The following is a 20,037-nucleotide window of genomic DNA, read 5'->3' on the forward strand; positions in this document are numbered from 1 at the left end:
TGCTAGAAAAACACACAGAGTACATAGATGTTTGTATAATAACTATCAGACTGTAAGGTCGCAGATGAATTTTAAACATTTATTGACCCATCCCCCCCACCGAATGGCAGTAATCCTTGTGCTGGGCTCCGCCAGAGACCACGAGGTGTGCATATTAAAAGTTTTTACTGAGGCTCCACAACACCTGTGATCCTCTCACCATTGAGCCTTGTACCACAAGAACATAAATCACGGCTTGTGAGTGGAATATCTCACAGAGAGGCAGCATTCCACTGCTCGTGCTGGGATTAGGAAATCAAAAGGGCACGCGCTCTGCAAATGCTACACAAGGCCCCAAGGAAGCCAGCGTGTTGAGAAACAGCCAAGGAGGCTCACTCAGCTCTGTCATTTATAATGGTGCCGGACTGACAGAAGCCCCTGGGACATAACTGCTACAAACCCCAAACCACTGACTGTATGTGCCATCCAAACATGTACAAATTATGGTCTAAACGAAGCGGAAGAGCTACTGCAAATTGCAGGAAGCGTTCTCCTGTGTCTTCATTATCTTGTTAGTGTTTTAGATTAATGTATTTTCAACAGCATGTGGCTGTGATGAGCAGCCTAAGAAGACTTATTTACCCTACAGGGAGAAGCAGAATTTGCCATTTTATTTAACATATAATGCGTAAAATTATTTTAGAGAATCTGGAAATGTTTGCTTGGGATATAATCTAATCTCAGCAGGTGTATGTGTGATTAACATAGAGGACAGTCATGATTTGTCCTCCTGTATAATCCATTATTCAAGGAGGACAGATTGTACTGTGAGAAATGCAATGTATTTGATATGCAAAAAAAAAGCTCTCTATGTATCCTTGCCCTGTGCTAGTCAAAACATTGACGAGATTAATTTGCATTTATGGAGTGAATGATTACACAAGTACACTATATGAGGAATAAAGGGCCCAGCTCAGGTTAAGGCTGATTGACAGCAACATTGTCTGGTGAGGCTTCACTTCATTTTCAGAAGCCCGCAGTGACCCCAGGCATTATGGCCATGGGGGCAGTGCCAGTCTCTCAGGATGCTGATTAAGTGGGATAAACCAGCCCCTCAGACACAAGTGGCCTGGCCATCCTCAGGGGAGTCCCACCTAACGGCCTGGACTCGGCTTCCTCCACAACACACTCACACCCCAGTGCCTTGTATATACACACATAATGCACACACAAACACACCACAGACACACAGGTGTAGCCTACACACACAAAAAGTGTAACTTGATGTGCCAATTAATGCTTAAGCATCCAATATAAGCACAGAAGAACAAGGATCAAAACTACACATAACATTTCTAATCACACAGGAGGTTCTAGTTTGGATTTATTTGCTAATAAGTATTTTATTTCATCAATTTATGTCATTTATATAAACCACTTAAACCAGTTGGTTTAGCCCTAAGCCTAATGCATGGCATATGCTCTAATACCTATGTGTGTGAACTAACTAAACAATGGGGATTGTACAACAATTGTAAGGTAATGGGTGCCCTTAAAGCTTTTGTTTCCCAGCAGAGGAACACTTAAAACAAGCCTTTCAAGATAAGCGGCCGGCTGTTGTATTGCGCCTTCCACCGGTCCCCCAGGACAACATATCCATCACCAGATGCCCTCGGGTGTGGGCTAACAAATTTGTTCATTCTAAGGGCTTACATAACACCCCAAGAGCTTTAGCACTATCTGGTAGGATTTTGTGTGATCTGCCACAGAGATCTCACCACAGGTTGAGCGCACAGCAGTCCTGCCTTTTTTTAAAAAAAACATTTCATTACAGGGGCGTCCATTCACAACAGGGCAAAAAAATTCTCCACTTGTACGCTATTATTTGCCTCGAACACATGGAAACTAGTTTATCGTGTTTGTGTATCTGGAGACAGGTAGAGCAACGACTTATGACGGAATGACTGACAAGATATCATTATTTAGTCAATGTGATCAATTATTATATGCAGGGGAGGTCACCAAACAACAGACGCATGCAGCGTGGCCCCTTCATGACGTGTCTGTTTTTAAATATGGCTTACAAATTGATTTCTGGACTTGTCACAGCAGCTTGATCACTATTAGGCCTATAATAAGAATAATAAAAATAAAGCGAGATTAATTTTGATTTTTATCTATCTATCTATCTATCTATCTATCTATCTATCTATCTATCTATCTATCTATCTATCTATCTAAAATAAACACGTTTTAAGTTGACAAACTGTCTCAACCTGTCGTTTCCCCCGCTGGATCTCCAGGTCCTCTGGAACTACATGAAAGTCTGCCAAAAGAGAAAAGCCAGTGCCCTCTGCAGGACGCCACTGTTGGTGACGGTGCGCACATTGAGAGACGCCATCACCAACTTCAGAGGCTCACATAAACCATAACTCTCAAGTATACAATGATATCCACTGTGCAAATAAATGGATATATTTAATTTAGTTTCTCTATAATATAGCCAATGGTTTATTTCATCTTTATCAAACAAGAATAAAAAATGAGAGAAGGAAAGAATGGATTCTCCTCCCATGTCAACCAAGGTTGTTAGAAATAATTATGATCTTTATTGAAAGGAGCCCTACTCTAAGGAGTCTACAGGGTCCTAGAGGGCTCCTTCTTGTGGTGTGGACCTACTCACATCCTGGGGTCAGATTTGTTATACACACAGCAGGTTGGACTGGTGGGGTCTATAATATACAGTAGAACTTCAAATTACATCATGTGTGCAGCAACTTCAGCTAACTGATTTGATCACGTAAACTGTCACGTCCATTACAAAACAAAAACTGAGAATAACACACATATTATAGAGATAGCTAAAATCTTAGTAAATCATTTAATACATTTTCCATTTCCCCATCATCTTTTTGTTTTGTTCAATCAATTAATATACCTTTTAAAAGTACTCAATATGGTGGCTCTTTTCAAATGCTGTAAAATAATAATTATAATAGCAGTAGGGTGGTAAACGGTGCCAACTTAAAACTGCAAATGCTTTAATATGTCATTTTCATAATAGTCACTGCAGGTGACGCAGTTTCTTGAAGAAGGTATACTTAAGCTGTACTTATTAGTGAAACTTGCCATTGTTTTTTGTTAAATGACACATGTTAATAAAAACCCTATAAAGTAATATTGTGGTGTTCTTAGATGCATAATCATGCTTAAGTGTTTGCCTGCTGATAAAGTAAGACACCACTAGCAATCTTACACCACTTATAGCTAGAAAAAACATTTCTTACTGTAAGAGGAAGATAATTCAACATAATACATTGGTACTTTTATACATCCCTGTGGTTTAGATACTAAGTCCGCTAATTAGAAACTGTACATCATCAAACAAACATAACAAATTTAAGAGTCAAATAAGACACTTGCTTGCTCGCCGCTGCTTGTTGGATATGACTGGGGTGTCATGATGGAGTGCTGTTATGTGATTCAGTTTGGGAATCAATACAGCACCATCAACAAAAAATCTGTTGTCGCTGCCAGTCATTGATGAGCTGCTTCATATTACAAATGTACCTCGTGCAATTTTTGAAGGCCAAAAGACAAAGTGCAACATATACAATAAGAGAACAAACACAACCCTAACGTGTTGTAAACTGCAGTATTATTAATTAACAGATTAATCAAGGCAAACACATTATGCACCATGTCAGAACAACAATTTTAATACAAGTGACAATACCTGCAAGTGATAAATGAACTTAAGTATTGATGGTCAGACTGCAGCACATTCTTTGTGGACAACAAGCAGTCGAGGGAAATATTAGGATGGCTAGCTCAGCAGTGTAACAAGCCTTGGCAGGAAAATGGTCGAGGCGGTAGGTATAGTGCCAGGTTTGAACAGAATTGTGTCTTAAGGAATAGTTTAAGGTTGCTTGGGAGGGCATGATTAGTGCAGTCAGTCTTCCACACTTTACAGCTCCTGGATCAGAGACAACGTGATTCACTTACATTAGATACTGAAAACAATATTTATTTATTTGTTTTTTTTTTCTTTATTGACAGAGAGGCCAAACTATGATGGATGATGGAAAGATGCATAGCTGTAAATGCACACAAAGTGGTTTGTGAGATGCTGACCTTTCTATCTCTTTTTTATATTGTGATGATAGTTATAATGATCCTATTCCATTTTAGGCTGTAAGGGTTTCTGGTCCTCAGTAAATTGAATGACTCATGTTCTCAACCATGTTAACATCTGTGCTGATTTTCAGAGTAAAATGAGCGTGTGGATTACATCAGGAGCCATCTTCATCTTAACTGCTTGAATGCATTGCTTCCAACTTGTTATTAGCACCATAGCAACAGGCAGGCAATCTCTTCCCCTTAGGTGGTCTTGTCATTGTTAGTGATGAGGTCCAAAATGGTAGTGCCACCTGCAAACCTGAGGAGTCTGTCTCACTCGTCTCACCGTTTCTTGATTTGAAAAAGCAGAAAAAGAAAGCCAATGAACATTTAAGGCTGCATTTTTTTTTTAAATTCATACCATATAATCAGTGCTTTAGCCAAATCCTGTGTTGTGTCCCCTATCTTCAATGTGTTTTCATGCTGTAAAAATGCATATCTTAATTTATCAACATACCACTCAGCTCATTAAATCTCTAAGATACTCCAAAAGTACCATTTCGTTATTTGTTTAAAGCACTCAGAACACCAGGCTGCTCTGAAATTAGGTGTAGTAAACCCTAGCCCCCCTTGTAAATGGCATTTTCTGGGTACAGTGCTGAGCTGCTAAGACAACAGTCAAACTAGTCAAACACATCACATACATTTTACTACAGTCTGTGGCTCCAACACCAACACATAGGTTCCTTCATGTCGAGTTCTGTCATAAAAGGAGTCACTCATTTGCACCTGTTCAAACCAGAAATATTTGGATGTAGCTAGACATATATACACCATACTGAGTACAATTTGTGATGAAATGACTCTAGTTCATGGCAATTAATGTCAATCAGTAGGCTAGAACTTATACATAGACATGAAGTTTAATGTCTCTTAAACTAAACTAAATGTGAACGTATATGAACGCTTATATGTTTTATGCTTCACTTTGTCTCTTTACAAGTGCCACCTAGACCCAGAACAAATCCCCTCAAATCTACTGTAATTTACAGAGCCATTACAGGATAGAACTCTCTACCAAATCACCTTATTAAAACAAATACCAGAGCCGCTTTCAAGAAAACAATAAAAGAGCACTTAATACAATTAACTGTATGAAAGAACAGTAGATGACTCATCTTGCTTGCTGATTGTTTTTTGTTTGTTGTTGTTTTGTTTGTGGTGTCTAATTTGATAATGGATCTTTGTAGTCTGAAGGTATATAATGTATATAATTGTTTATTAAAACGTGTGATTTCTGTGTCTGACCTCAGGAAGACTAGCTGACGTCATGGCATTAGATAATGAGGATCCTAATAAATTGATAACAGAGACCAGCAGGACTTACACAAGAGGAAAATGATGTAAAGCCTACAGTGGGCTATCCAACAAAATAAACAGAATAAACAGCACAGGGTTTAAACAGAAGAAAATCATAACTGCACATAGAGCAGCAAGCCAACAGGAATTATAGGTCGTGCTGGTCATTATAAAACTGTATATGGATTGTGTGTCCTTTGCCACTGTACTTCAGCGGAGCAAAGAACCTGCTTTAGCCTATATTTTGGTTCATCTAAAATAATGTTAAATGGTACATTCAGCAGTAACTTATAATGATAAATATTACATTGATGTAACATGCCGTGTTAAATGAATTTTAAAATCTTCACTATTTTCAATGTGAACAAGGTTTCACACTTTGGAGCTAGCAAACATACAAACCTGGCAGTGATTGAGGGCAGTGTCTGTTGCTAAGCAACGGAATGCTGAACCGCCCCCAGGACTGTACAGCTCATGACAGTCTCCTTTGCAGACAAGCATGTAGTAAAACTATTTTAATACGAAGTAAATAATTCAGGGGATAGTTTCTAGAGCTGCCGTCACAAATAAGTTTCCTTTTTTTACGTTTCGTTGTAGGAAGTGACGGGACTACAGTACGTCGTGTTGGTAGAGCAACCATGTCCGACGAGGAAAGCGTGCCCTCTTTTCTTGAGGACGACAGAGTGAAGTTTGTCGAAGAAAAAGTTTGTGGGCTTCTGAGACTTCAGCGCCAAACATGGGAGAAAAGTGCAGTCCACGAAGAGTTCCAGGCACTTTTGAAGGACCTATTTGAAAAAGAGAATATTATATTTTTCTTTTCATCACAAAAAGGTTGTTTGGTTGCTTCTAAGGAGGTATGGCTGTTGCAGAATATCCAAAACCATTAAGCTAGTTTAGTACATTATTAGATAACATAATAACTTAGCATGTATATTTGACAACTGCTAGCTAACACGAAGTTTAGGGCACTTGCAAAATGTTATTATTTATGGATTGAGCATGACAGACTTTACTTAACCTATATTAAGTGTCATATCTGTTTGTAGTAAAATCTTGTGGTTATTTTTTAAACACAGGTCCCACCTTTATCCCGAAACAAGCAGATCTACATTCTCAAGAAGCGAGTTGTCCCCATCAACTCTGAGAACTACAGGGAACTTCTGCTTTTTGGCTTCTTGTCTCCTTCACCACTACTGCAGCTGTCAAACACAGTTGAACAGGTGATCCTCAAACCCTCCATCCTACACTTATCTCATAAAAAAGTAATTTGCTGCATGTTATGTCAGTTATTTTGGTTGTGCAGATGTGTTTTCCAGCTTGCCTTTAAGACTGGATGAATAAATTTTCATTCTATTTTGTGTTTCTTAAGGTATGCGTTCCACTGCTGTCAAACAACCTTAACCACCAAATGTGGCCAAATCTGATGTCTGAGGACATTATTCGAAATGTCGAGAGCGTATGCAGTAAGACATCAGTTGTATGGGGTCAGGTTTTAGGGAAAACGGTCCTCCCTATCCCAACAGTGACCGATTGGATGGACAATGTTTCCAGTACCTTTGAAATGTAAGGAAACACACATTTTATCTTTGTATTAGAGACCCTGATGCTATAAGCAATACAGAAACACCCTCAACATATATTTTAACCCTTAGGTATGATAACTATGACAGGGCACTAGCCCATGCCATAGAAACCCAAGTCATCAATTGGACCAATCTGATCCAGAAAATGTTGAAGGAGGATTCATCAGACCTACTTATGACAGGCTGTAATCCAGGACCCAACGCTGAGCTGAAGTTCTGGGCTTCCAGGAAGAGCAATATTCAGAACGTTTATCATCAGGCATGCTCCCTTTTCCTCTGGAGCTTCAATAATATTGTGATATGAATTATTTTCATCTCTTAACTTTCCTTTCCCTGTTAAAGCTTTTGGTACTTTCACTTGTAGCTTCAGAGTCCCATTGTTCAGAAGATGGCAAAGATGTTAGAGATGATGGATAGCAGCTATCATCCAACAATCAAGACTCTAATAGAGAATGTCTTTGATGGTAAGATTAGTTGGTGTCTTTTTCCAAGCCAGACAACATACAGTACCTTCTGTAATCTGAAATGTTTGATGTACATCATCGTGTGTTTATCACATCTTGTTATCTCTCATTATGTTGTTTATATTTCCTTTTTTTCTCAATTGAAAGCACTGCAAGAGGCCCAGGACATTGACCTCCATCTGCAACCACTGTGTGCTCAACTGTCTCAACTGGAAAAGAAAGGATTTCCTCACTTTGAAACATTCATCCCTGCACTGTTTCACACTCTTTTCCTTATCTGGACTAACTGCCAGCCATATCAAAGACCGGCACGCATCGTGGTGTTACTTCAGGAACTTTGCAATCTGCTGATTGAACAGGTAAAACTCTTCATGGGAAACACTAGCGGCACATTTATGTACATTAGCGGCACATTTATGCCGCTAATGTACTTAGACACAGTGCATGGAAAAGGTCACAATAAAATACAGATTCTTTTGTCAGTGATGTTTTGCTGATGTTAGTCAATCTGTGTTACTCTGACTTAAGTTGTAGACTGTCGGTGTGTGCTTAGGAACAAATTCACAGATAAAATCTTACCTTACAGGCTTCTACATACCTCTCTGCTGATCTGTTACTCAGAGAGGATCCAGAGGAAAGTCTACAAATGGTAAAGATGGTGATAAAAGTCTTCAGATGTTTCAGAGAGAGTTACCAGACCCAGAGGGAGAGGTTGGCCAACCATGCGAAACATGCACCCTGGGATTTCCCATCTGCCATGATTTTTGCACATTTCAACCAGTTCCTTAATCGCATGCTACAGCTGGAGGTGAGATTGTATTTTCATCTTTGTATTCAGACGTCTGGTTTTATTTTTATGTTGTTTTGTTCCCTTTTATAATATGTTCCCTTTGCAGGACTTGTTTGAAATAATGCTGGACTATCAGCGGATGGAAAAACTGGAATTTGGTGGACTTAAAGGCAAACTCTACAGTGAGCACGCTGCTCAGCTGTACAGAGAGTTCTGTAGCCACTGCCACATGTTGAAGCACAGTGAAAACAGCCCACTTGATTGCAACTCTGAGGTGAAATTGTCTAAAAATGACTTTTTATAGGCATTTATACTGTCCAGTAAGATTTTCTTAAACCGCTACTTTACAGATCCTGCAACTGCAAAAAATATTCACAATGCATTCTTTTACACAGTTGTACTCATCATTTAATTCTGATTAATTGTTAACTTTCTCATAAGGATTTTGAAAACGAGTATAAGGATTTCAAGGTGAAGATTATGGACTTTGAATGCCGCCTTGCCAGCCTTCTATGCTTGGCGTTTAAGGATTGCTCAGGACTTGAATCAGCACTCAAAGTAAGCAAGACTGGATAATAGGATGATTTTGATGACAGTATAGATAAAGTGAATAGTCAGTGACAGAGCTACCAAGTGGGGCACCAACATTTTTCTGATTTTGTCCTTCAGCTGTTAACTATTGTGGGACCCTTCCTTGAGCGAGGAAAAATTCGACAGATATTCAGTCCCAATTTCCCTCTACTGCAGCAACATTTCAGAGAAGAACTGGAGAAATGTAAATGTCTGTTTAAATCCCAGCTCAATCAGGTACTGTAAGCAAAATGGGATATTAGCAATATGTATCCAAGGCACAATAAGAATTGTTCATTCAGCACCTATTTACCATTCTTTCTGTGTTTACAGATGGAGAGTGGTCTGAATAAGAACATGGCTCACACGTCTGGAGCTTTAAAGTGGGCAAAAATGCTCCGAGAACGCATTCAAACCCCTTGGGAAAAAATCAGATTACTGTTTGACACGTCAGTGCATTTTTACTACTTCCAGTGAATGAATGAATAAATCAGTTAGACAATTAGACAAATAGATGTATATATACAATAGATAGAACAGGTAAGAAATTACTATTGTGCTAGACTAATAAATGACAACTGTTTGATAATTATGCAATATTTTCAGATCTACGGGAGGTGTAGAGATGGTGACAGAGTACCACATGTACATGGAGATGTTGAGTCTCCTGGACCGATATGAGGAAGACATTTACTCTGAGTGGTGTACTGGTTTAGAACAGGCCTGCTTGATCAACCTCAGTCAGCCCCTGATTTCAAGAAATACCTCATGTGGCTTGATCTCAGTCAACTTCAATCCAAAGGTAATTGATGTAATGTTCCTATAAAATTGAAGGTACTTGCTGTGAAAGTCTCTTACAATGCTGAACAGTTGTTTTGGAGGTACTGTAAAATAAACTCTTTTATGTCACCACCAAATTGTGCTAAATTGTTCCCTGGGTCAAATGTCCTTTATTTTCAAAGAAATCTGTTCATAACTTTTGAAAATATACTGCTGACAGAACCAGACATGATTTTATTGCTGACGTGTAGACATAACCTTACTCATATAGTTATTTCATTCAAATTAAAATACACCCTCCCAGGGATTCCGTTAGTTGAGATAAAACATTTTACCACCACCCCACTGTGACTATGGATTTCGATTAATCACTGTTTCTTTTCACTCCTTAGCTGACTGAAGTCTTGACAGATGTGAAATATATTCAAACTCTCAGTCAGATCAACATCCCTGCAGCTGCAGTGACTGTTTTTGAGAAGCGTGACATGTTCACAAAGGTTAGAAACACGAGCTCACTTATACTCATGCACGCTTGTTGAAGTTAAACAATAAGCAATGGTCCTGTCATATTATCGTTTACCTCAAAAGAGTTTTTTTTTCTCCAGTATGTGAGCAGTCTGCAGCTGCTAGTACAATGGTACAACAAGCTTAAGCACACAGTGCTAGAGGTGGAACTTCCTCTCATCAGAGCTGAGCTGGTGTCCATAGACCTGCAATTGACAAGAGCAGAGACTGACCTTACATGGCAAGACCAGGACTGCTGGAGCTTTATCAGCACCACCAAAGACATGGTCCATGACCTTGTATGTCGAGTCAGCAGAGCCAAGGAAAACTGCGAAGCCATCCAGTCAATGATGAAGGGATGGAGCAAACAGGCCATGTTTTGCAGGAAGGACAACAAGAGAGGCTCACTTATACAGCTGGAAGACAGGGGAGACCGTGTCAACAAGATATACAGCTCCATAAAGAAGGATGGGGACTCTATCCACAAGCTGGTACAGGTGCATATGGCTGGATTTATGATAATATTCACTCTTATGCATTTTCATGTGTACTGTAGGCTTGTGTTGCTGTAAGGAAACACTAAAAATGGTTGGCATGATTCCAAAACCTTCTAGCATGCGGTAGAGATATTTGTCTCTACTACAGGATTACAACCCATTGAAAGAGCAATTCTGTTCACAGGCAATTTAAAACATTTATACAAATGTTATTCATTTCATAATTTGCACTTGGATTCAAATATGACCAGCTAAATCTAATATTTCATGATATCCAAAAATGATGTTACTTTAATGTATTTTAATATGTTCCAATACTTAGGAAGGTGTTATTCTGAAATGGATAAAATTAAATTTGACTGACATTGACTGTTTTTGTGCTCACCATCTCTCCAATATCCCTCAATTTCATCAGGAGAATATGGTCCTTTTCCATGCTGACCCTGCTTCAGAAGCATGGCAGTCCTACCTGGAGTATGTGGATGAGATGGTGGTGGAGGGGCTCTTTAGCTACATCAGCCACTCTCTCCAGTTCTTTATGGACAACATGGAGTCTTGGCCAAAGCAGGCCCCCTTATTTGAAGCTCAGTTGATGCTTAATGGCTCAGGGATGGCCTTCCTTCCCTCACTGGAGCGAGACGCAGGGGATGGTCTCTACGAGCTGATAGAAGGACTGGTCGGAGATGTATTCAAGACTTCAGTGAATATCAACAGAGTGGCTGCTCATCTGAGCATGGAGAGCTATCAGGTACTCTGCTGTAGATTTTAACATTACCACAGACTTTTTTTTTCTAAGAGTATATTTATATACTGAATTTTTTTGAACTTTTGACAGGTACCTATATTATTATGGTAGTATCCAGTAACTTTTCTGCATAGCATTCTGTATTTGTACATTGTTTACTTCAAAATTGTTAAAATAGGTCCAGTATGGAAAAGTGTTCTACAGTATATTGACCAAAAACAAGCCAAAAGTGTATTCGCCTACTGTGACTGCCTAAACTTTCTAAACTCATTACAACGTACTCTTCTACAAATCATAAATACTCCTGATGTCATGTGTCATGTCATATATCCCTTACAGAGTGTAATGGATGACATGCTAGATTTGTTGGACCTGAGACAGGAAATAATGGAGCGAGTGGAGAATGTCCTCAAGAAAGCCGTAAATTACCAGAGAAAGTTTGATTGCTACACCCATCTATGGCAAGATGACAGGGTTGAGTTTCTCAGCCAGTTTCTCCTGTATGGACGTGCACTTACAACTGAAGAGATGGAGGCTTGTAGTGCAGATGTACTCCCTGAGAGCCCGCCTACAGTTGATAACTTCAAAGAACAGGTGAAAAGCTCTTTAAACTCGTGAATTACAGATGTTCCATTAACAAATTTTGTTTCTAATTTACGATGGTCTTAATTTTACAGATAGATTTCTATGAGGACCTGTACTCTAAAACTTCCAAGCTTGAAGACTTCACAGTGTTTGATGGATGGTTTCGGGTGGATATCAAGTTCTTCAAAGTCAGTCTTCTTAACACAATAAAAAAGTGGAGCTGGCTTTTCAAGGAGCATCTCTTGACATATGTCACCAACAGGTAAAATTGAGTTCTGCTTGGCTAATAAATGCAAAGAAAACTGTACCATCAGTCATCTCACTCTGCATGCTCTCCCACTCAGTCTTGATGAGCTGAAAGAGTTTGTCCAAACCACTATTGAAGGGCTAGCCCGGCCTGTGGTTAAAGGAGACCACAGTGGCTTGGTGGAAGTTATGAGTCACCTGCTGGCTATAAGAGACAGACAAACAGCCACAGACAAGATGTTCGAGCCTCTTAGAGACACAATAATCCTCCTGGAACGATATGGAGTGATCATAACAGACCAGGTCTATTCTCAGCTGGAGGTAAGGAAAGGAGTAGGATTCTTCTCCTATTTCACTTGCAAGTCATTTAATAATATGATACCAAATTATTGTTAATTGATTGTCAAAGAATCAGAATACTGTATATTAATTTAATGACCTTGCTACCTTTTAAAATACAAAATAACTCTCTCTTTAGGAACTCCCTGAAAAATGGAGTGGGGCTAAAAAACTGGCCTTGAAAGTGAGGCATGAGGTGGCACCCATGCAAAATGCAGAAGTGCTAGTTTTACGAAGATGTTGCATGGCATTTGAGGTGAAAAGTCACTTTTAGCTACTATTTCCAGATAAATGATATATGCACAGTATTGAAACTATTGTCTCATATTCACCAGTGTGAAGATATTGAAACTGACATCTCTTATTTTTCAGGTGAAAACAAGCCAATTCAGGGAGATGTTCAGAGCAACTGCCCCTTTCAGTTACAAAACACTGCATCCCTACATCAATCTGGAGAAAGTAGGAGTTCAGCTATTGCTTGGTTATTGGATTAAAATATTAACACTGTATCACACCCTTTGGATAACAATTACTGCATGTTGCTTTCCAGTCTGAAAAAGCAATCCGAGACATGGAGAAAGAGGTAGCAGAGCTGCAAGAGTCTACAAATCTATTTGACGTCACTATCCCTGACTACAGAGACATAAAGCTCTGCAGACGAGAGATCACGGTCCTCAAAGAACTGTGGGACATTATTGTTTTTGTGCAGGTAAGTAGCTTAATGCATATTGTACACTTAAATGTCACTATTCTTAAGGAAATGGAAATAGAGCAGGAGGCCTCATCACCATACCACAATACCCAATAACTCAATAACTTGACCAGCCTGTCCTTTTGGAGGCTGTCATTGATTCTGTGAATACCATGTAGCCTCTAAACGTCCCCATTAAGTACCCTCAGCCCATTGACCCCTCTGCATGCGTCTTTATCTATACAGAGCAGTGTGGAAAACTGGACAATGACCAAATGGAGGCAGATAAACGTGGACCAGATGGATGCAGAATTGAGGAGGTTTGCCAAGGTGAGGTCACCAACAGTGCTACATCACACCAGCACATCTCTCCTGCTGTCTTGCTGTCATGCACCATTGCTGTTTGTAACAGATGCCCCTAATAACTAATTATGTTTACCTACCTTCTGTTTGTGTAGGACATACGGAAGCTTGACAAAGAGGCCCGCATGTGGGATGTGTATTCCGGGTTAGACCTTTATGTAAAGAACATGTTGACGTCACTGCGGGCCGTGAGTCAGCTACAGAACCTGGCAATACGGGAGCGCCATTGGGTGCAGCTAATTAGAACAACACAGGTGCATATATAACCACAGTAGAGGTCTTTTTTTGCAACATAAAAATTTGAGTCTTTACGTCATGACAATAATTATTTTTTAAATAGATGGACTTCACCGTGACTGATAGTACCACCTTGGAAGACCTCTTGGCTCTGCAACTCCACTTTTTTGAAGAGGAAGTTCGCAACATAGTGGATAAGGCGGTCAAAGAAATGGCCATTGAGAAGGTTCTTCCTCAGTTATTAACGCTATGTTATTAAGCAATTTATAAGTTAACTTTTAAATTAAAATGTCACAGCAAGGTGTGGATATATGAACAGTTATCCCCACTTCATAGATTTCTAGAAAACATTACCCATTATAACATCGGTCAACATTACCCTTTTGCTACGTCTATCACAAGTTCCTAAGGTGATATTTTCAAATGTCTTGTTTTATCCAACTGACAGTCCAAAACCGAAAGATATTAATTTTACCATCATAGAGGATTAGGACAAACATAAGCAGTTGAGAAGCTTGAACCTATGAATTGTCATTTTTCCTCAACAAATTACTTAAACAATTGATTTTTAAAATGATTGCTAATTAATGTTCTGTCAATCATAATTGTTGCTGCTCTAGTTTCAACTGAAGAATAAGGCCCTGAATTAACAAACCAAATCCTTCACAGTTCTCTGCATTATAGATAGATGTCCAAACTCTTGAATCAAAGTTTAGGACTACATTTAAAGAGTGTAAATCTTATGAACATGGTCCATTAGTAGATGTTTTACTATTATTAAATCTTTTACAGTAGAGTTTTATTAGTCAAACATCGTCAGGATTGTGCTGTCCATTATTTTATTTCAGGTTGTAACAGAAATAAGTCAAATGTGGGCGTCAATGGAGCTTTCATATGAAGATCATTACCAAACCTCTGTGCCACTTCTTAAATGTGACGAGGAACTTATTGAGACTCTTGAAGATCATCAGGTAAATTTCTAAGTTACTTAAAGAGATTCTTTGTGTGACCTTATAGCGTAGAAAACTGCATAATGGCTGTAAAGCACAACAACTAGTTCTCAAGATCAGTTGTCTGTGAGAAGCACTGATAGTTAAGTGCTGAATAGAGATGAGAATGCAGGAAGGGGCCGCCCTGTCTGACTGTCTAACAGCACAGCTGAGAGTGGAGAGGTCCCTATTGAGTCCTCAGATTTATAGCTGCTGTCAGACACAGGGCATTGTTGCACCATGGCAGTCTTTGTACATGTACACCAGATGTATTGGGGGGTTATAGCCAGCAATTAGAAGTCTTGCCACTTTAGTGCCTCTGTCTTTGTGTAAACAGACTGTTTCCCTCCCCCACTTTTTTATGGCATGGCTAGCTGATGAATATGCTTGGGAATTAAACTGATACATGTGATGATGTGAGGTTATCAAGATATGGCTCTCTTTTACCACAGATTGGGTGGTAGTTTGACATGTTTGAGTTTTAGGTCGGACCTTTTGACAGGCTATGCTCAAATGTCTCTATGTCCTCATCCTCAAGCTTCAGCTCCAGGGCATCTTTCAGAGCAAGCATGTCGATCACTTCCTTCTCCAAGTAGTGGAACTACAAAAACAGCTCACTGTGGCTGACTCTGTGCTGATGGTCTGGATGGAGGTCCAGAGGACATGGGCCTACTTGGAAAGCATCTTCAAAGGCTGTGATGACATCTGCCAACAGCTGCCTGCAGATACACACAGATTCCACGTTATAGATGCAGAATTTCAGGTCTGCACTTAGTCTTAAGTCTTAAGTCATGCACGTATGCTAATTCCACTGTTCTCAACGTTTTAAATGTGGTTTCTTTCAGGAGTTAATGTTGGACAGCACTAAGACCAAAAATGTCATTGAGGCCACCAACAAGCCTGAACTATATGAGAAGTTGGGGGATCTTCAGAAAAGGTTGATGTTTATTTTAATCTTTGATTTTTATTGTACTGTCGACAGTTTGATGTTTTGTGCGTAATATTCCTGCATCTTTTCTTACAACAGGCTGGCATTGTGTGAAAAAGCTCTTGCTGAATACCTGGAGACAAAGAGACTTGCCTTTCCAAGATTCTACTTTATTTCATCTGCAGACTTGTTGGACATTCTCTCTAAAGGGAGTCGTCCCAAAGAGGTACATTTGTGTAGAATTTTCTGAAACTTTTGTAGTATCAATCCAAGTGTCACTATTTTTATGCTAACTGTATGTGACATAAAACATTCAACATCTTTTTCAGGTAACTGTCCACCTCTCAAAATTATTTGACAACATGTCAGATCTGGAATTCTCCAGAAATGAACAGTTGGATAATCCTAGACTTGCAGTGGGAATGTACAGCAAAGAAAGGGAATATGTCCCCTTCCAGACTGGTTGTTGCTGTAATGGGCCGGTAAGACATTACATTCAGTATCAAAGATTCTGAATTAACTTTCTAATTTTTCATAATTTCACTAATGATAAGAATACTTGATATCAGGTGGAGGCATGGCTTACTTGTCTGGAAGAGTCCATGAAGGAATGTGTCAGGGGTCACCTGTCTGAGGCCGTGTCTGTGTACGAGGACAGACCCAGAGAGCAGTGGATTCTCGACTTCCCTGCCCAAGTTGCTCTCACTGGATCTCAGATCTGGTGGAGTAATGACATGGAGCTGGTGTTTAAAAGACTGGAAGAAGGATTTGAGTCAGCACTGAAAGACTACAACAAGAAACAGGTACATTTTAGGATGAGCTAACACAGTAACATTTAAATACTAGTAATAAATAGTAGCTCTCAACAAGTCAGCGCTGCACAGAAGAAAAGCTGCCAAAGATCCAAAATAATGAACATGAACATTTTTTTGAATATTTGCTTGACGAGGGCCTTTTGCAATAAACTTCATCTTTAAATTGCTGAAACTTCACTTGAAGATATTGGGCCACATACATAAGCAGCAGTATGTATAGTAACTAACAGTTTCTTGTTATGGTGTTGTGAGAGGGGTGTTGATTTAATTCTGTGTTAATTGGTGATACCATAATGTGTGATGTGTTGAATGGGATTGTAGCATATTATTGCAAGGAGTACCTAATATTTAGAAATAAGAATAACTCCTTAAAAACATGTATCTCTCACCTCAAACACATATTAAACATAAACTGGCTCCTCTTCGGGTTGCTATCAGTATTATTTCAACATCACATAATATATTAATTGACAGTTGGTGTAAAATTACATTATTGGTTTAAAATATCATTTTATTTACACATACGGCATACATACATGTATATATATTTAAATGTTAAGATTGTACTACATTTACATGGATTTGTGTGTAATCTGAGGTTTAAGTGGCAGCTGGAAAAGAGGATGGACACATTTTCCATAATGCCATCATAATCACAGGAGAGTCAGTGACCTGAGCCCCTTGTTGTGGGCTATGCTCACAGTAGTATTATTACTCTTGTCAGTTTCATCAGCACTATTTAAGGTTAGCATGTCCTTGGCTGCTGTTTGAATAATCTCTCTCTCCGTTCAACCCACTGTACTGCACTGATTAGATCTGCTGTCATACAGGACCTGTGATAAATGCAAGATATCCAGTGATGTTTTGGTCAAAATAAGAGCACAAGATTACTTTTGATTGTTTCTTAAGTCACAATCCTTGATTTGTGTTCAGTGCTGTTTTTGCCAAATCAATAAATCCACAGGGTCCACATTCATATAAGCTGCATTTGCAGCATGCATGATGCTGACTCAGAAACAGTACTTTACACCAATACAATTGGGGTGTTAACAACTTGTAAGTTTTTTCTTTAAACATAATCCCATAGACCCCCCCTCCCTTTACAACCTTTACAAATACAAGTGTATGAACAGTACTAATACAAGCAAGACAGGAAATGTCTAAGCAATGTTATATCAGAATGATGACAATTCAGAAATCTTATGTGAATTTAAAATTTTCATGTTTGCCTAAAATCCTAACTGTCGCCCAGAATAACTGTTTTTCTTATCTCCTCCAGATTTCTCAACTGAACTTGTTGATCAGCATCCTGTTGGGTGAGCTAAGCTCAGGCGACCGGCAGAAGATCATGACTATATGCACTATTGATGTGCATGCTAGAGATGTTGTTGCAAGCCTTATTGCACAAAAGGTTAACACCAATAAGTCATCTCATGATCTGCATTGGATTTTTGTCTGATTGAACTAACTCTGACATTATAAAAAAAATCTCATATAGTTATGTAAATGAACATATCGTAGTGTCAAATCAGTTTTATTTATATAGCCCAATATCACAAATCACAAATGTGCCTTAAGGGGCTTCACAATCTGCACAGCATGTGATATCCCCTATCCTTAGATCCTCCTTTAAATTTTACTTTTGAAAGTTAGATTAAGAATTCACTGAAAATCACAACCCGTATAGTAATAGTTCAGTTCTCCATTTGCAACCTATATGTTTGTTTTTTGAGTTAACAAATAAATATGCTGTTGTAACAAATTAACAAATAACAACAGTACATTTATTCACTTTTTTTTTAAACAAAATATAAATAAAGGCACAGCTTTCATTTCAACAAAATGGATAGACAAAAATATAGATTATAGACTTAGAAGCAAAACATTTTAACTAGTTATAATTATCATACTGCCTGCTCCTAGTATCTACTTGTGCTGTATGTCTTGTGACATATTATGCCTTTAAGATAGTTTGATAGAAGTCAACTGTGTTCACAGGTCACCACCTCACAGGCCTTCCAGTGGCTTTCCCAGCTCCGACATTGCTGGAATGAGCAGCAGCGCCATTGCTTTGTTAATATCTGTGATGCTCAGTTTCTTTACCTTTACGAGTATCTTGGAAATACACCACGTCTAGTCATCACTCCCCTCACGGACCGGTAAGATTGCTCCTTATCATTGTTCAACCTATGCATTTAACGTTTCAACACATTTGCTACATTCAGTGTTGTATGTTTCTCTGTGTGCTATTGCCATGGGCAAGTTTAGGTGCTACATCACCCTGACTCAGTCACTCCACCTGACCATGAGTGGAGCCCCAGCAGGTCCCGCTGGAACAGGGAAGACTGAGACCACTAAGGATCTTGGCAGAGCAATGGGCGTCATGGTGTACATATTCAACTGTTCTGAACAGATGGACTACAAGGTTTGAAATTTGACAGCCCTTTGCTTAGTTCATATATTGATCAGTTGTTTCAGTAAACATGTATTCATCAGTCCTAAATGCAGTTCCTGTTTATTTTTAGTCGATTGGTAATATCTACAAGGGTCTGGCCCAGACTGGAGCATGGGGCTGCTTTGATGAGTTCAATCGTATTCCTGTGGATGTTCTGTCTGTAGTAGCAGTGCAGGTCAAAACTATACAGGACGCCATTCGCTCTAAAAAGAAAAGGTAAGTAGTAATAGCTGAATACATGAGTCCCTCATGTTGTAGCAGTTTATTGTTAAAAACAGGTTAACTCTCTGTGAAATCTCACAGGTTCCTGTTCCTAAACACGGACATTGTCTTAAAGCCCTCGGTGGGGATTTTCATCACCATGAATCCTGGCTATGCGGGCAGGACAGAGCTACCTGAGAACCTCAAGGCTCTATTCAGGTGGGAATGATAACCTTCTTTGATAACCTTCCTTCGTGTGCTTTTACTTAGCGTGAGGTTCACTGTCCGCTCTATCTTTGTCCTGCTGTAGACCCTGTGCCATGGTGGTGCCTGACACTGAACTTATTTGTGAGATAATGTTGGTCGCAGAGGGCTTCCGTGGTGCTAAGCTTTTAGCCAGGAAGTTTATCACTCTGTACACTCTCTGCAAAGAACTGCTCTCCAGGCAGGTAGGAGAAAAACACTTAGTCACACTGTTATATTTCATAATGTTAGATTACAACAGAGAACATCAATAATAAATCTTTTCAGTTATACCTCAGGAGCACAGCAATGCATGAAACCATTCAATAAATCTTAGTAGTTTGTTTGATAGGATTTATGGCACGCGTAGACATAGTAATACACGTCTTTACTGTCTATCCTTATTTGTCTATTAGGACCACTATGACTGGGGCTTGCGTGCTGTCAAGTCTGTTCTGGTTGTGGCAGGAGCACTGAGGAGAAGAGACAAGACAAGACCAGAGGATCAGGTGACTTATATGTGAACTTCATCCTACAGCCAAAGGAGGAAGAAGC

General features: G+C 39.3%; 1 protein-coding gene across 4 annotated transcripts in view; it reads left to right on the forward strand.

Annotated features, from left to right (window-relative positions):
- The first annotated feature begins 5,897 nt into the window (after positions 1-5,897).
- si:dkey-233k19.3 (dynein axonemal heavy chain 11) overlaps positions 5,898-20,037 on the forward strand; it is a 38,762-nt gene continuing 24,622 nt past the window's right edge. For 3 of the 4 annotated variants that reach the window (XM_067601768.1, XM_067601770.1, XM_067601771.1), the window contains exons 1-37: positions 5,927-6,311; positions 6,534-6,677; positions 6,827-7,020; positions 7,110-7,299; positions 7,405-7,504; positions 7,652-7,863; positions 8,091-8,312; positions 8,401-8,568; positions 8,736-8,852; positions 8,964-9,101; positions 9,198-9,313; positions 9,471-9,666; positions 10,037-10,141; positions 10,250-10,645; positions 11,061-11,393; positions 11,730-11,984; positions 12,068-12,237; positions 12,320-12,542; positions 12,700-12,816; positions 12,933-13,019; positions 13,111-13,269; positions 13,498-13,581; positions 13,710-13,868; positions 13,955-14,077; positions 14,700-14,822; positions 15,379-15,603; positions 15,686-15,777; positions 15,868-15,994; positions 16,098-16,250; positions 16,338-16,571; positions 17,863-17,994; positions 18,582-18,742; positions 18,852-19,008; positions 19,109-19,254; positions 19,342-19,458; positions 19,550-19,688; positions 19,899-19,991. In XM_067601768.1, coding sequence (XP_067457869.1) covers positions 6,096-6,311; positions 6,534-6,677; positions 6,827-7,020; positions 7,110-7,299; positions 7,405-7,504; positions 7,652-7,863; positions 8,091-8,312; positions 8,401-8,568; positions 8,736-8,852; positions 8,964-9,101; positions 9,198-9,313; positions 9,471-9,666; positions 10,037-10,141; positions 10,250-10,645; positions 11,061-11,393; positions 11,730-11,984; positions 12,068-12,237; positions 12,320-12,542; positions 12,700-12,816; positions 12,933-13,019; positions 13,111-13,269; positions 13,498-13,581; positions 13,710-13,868; positions 13,955-14,077; positions 14,700-14,822; positions 15,379-15,603; positions 15,686-15,777; positions 15,868-15,994; positions 16,098-16,250; positions 16,338-16,571; positions 17,863-17,994; positions 18,582-18,742; positions 18,852-19,008; positions 19,109-19,254; positions 19,342-19,458; positions 19,550-19,688; positions 19,899-19,991 — 6,123 coding nt within the window. In that variant the 5' untranslated portion in view covers positions 5,927-6,095. Of the gene's footprint in view, positions 6,312-6,533; positions 6,678-6,826; positions 7,021-7,109; positions 7,300-7,404; positions 7,505-7,651; positions 7,864-8,090; positions 8,313-8,400; positions 8,569-8,735; positions 8,853-8,963; positions 9,102-9,197; positions 9,314-9,470; positions 9,667-10,036; positions 10,142-10,249; positions 10,646-11,060; positions 11,394-11,729; positions 11,985-12,067; positions 12,238-12,319; positions 12,543-12,699; positions 12,817-12,932; positions 13,020-13,110; positions 13,270-13,497; positions 13,582-13,709; positions 13,869-13,954; positions 14,078-14,699; positions 14,823-15,378; positions 15,604-15,685; positions 15,778-15,867; positions 15,995-16,097; positions 16,251-16,337; positions 16,572-17,862; positions 17,995-18,581; positions 18,743-18,851; positions 19,009-19,108; positions 19,255-19,341; positions 19,459-19,549; positions 19,689-19,898; positions 19,992-20,037 lie in introns of all 4 variants that reach the window. The other variant, XM_067601769.1, reaches the window with a different exon arrangement.

Source organism: Thunnus thynnus, chromosome 10, assembly GCF_963924715.1.
Source record: "Thunnus thynnus chromosome 10, fThuThy2.1, whole genome shotgun sequence".
NCBI lineage: Eukaryota > Metazoa > Chordata > Actinopteri > Scombriformes > Scombridae > Thunnus > Thunnus thynnus.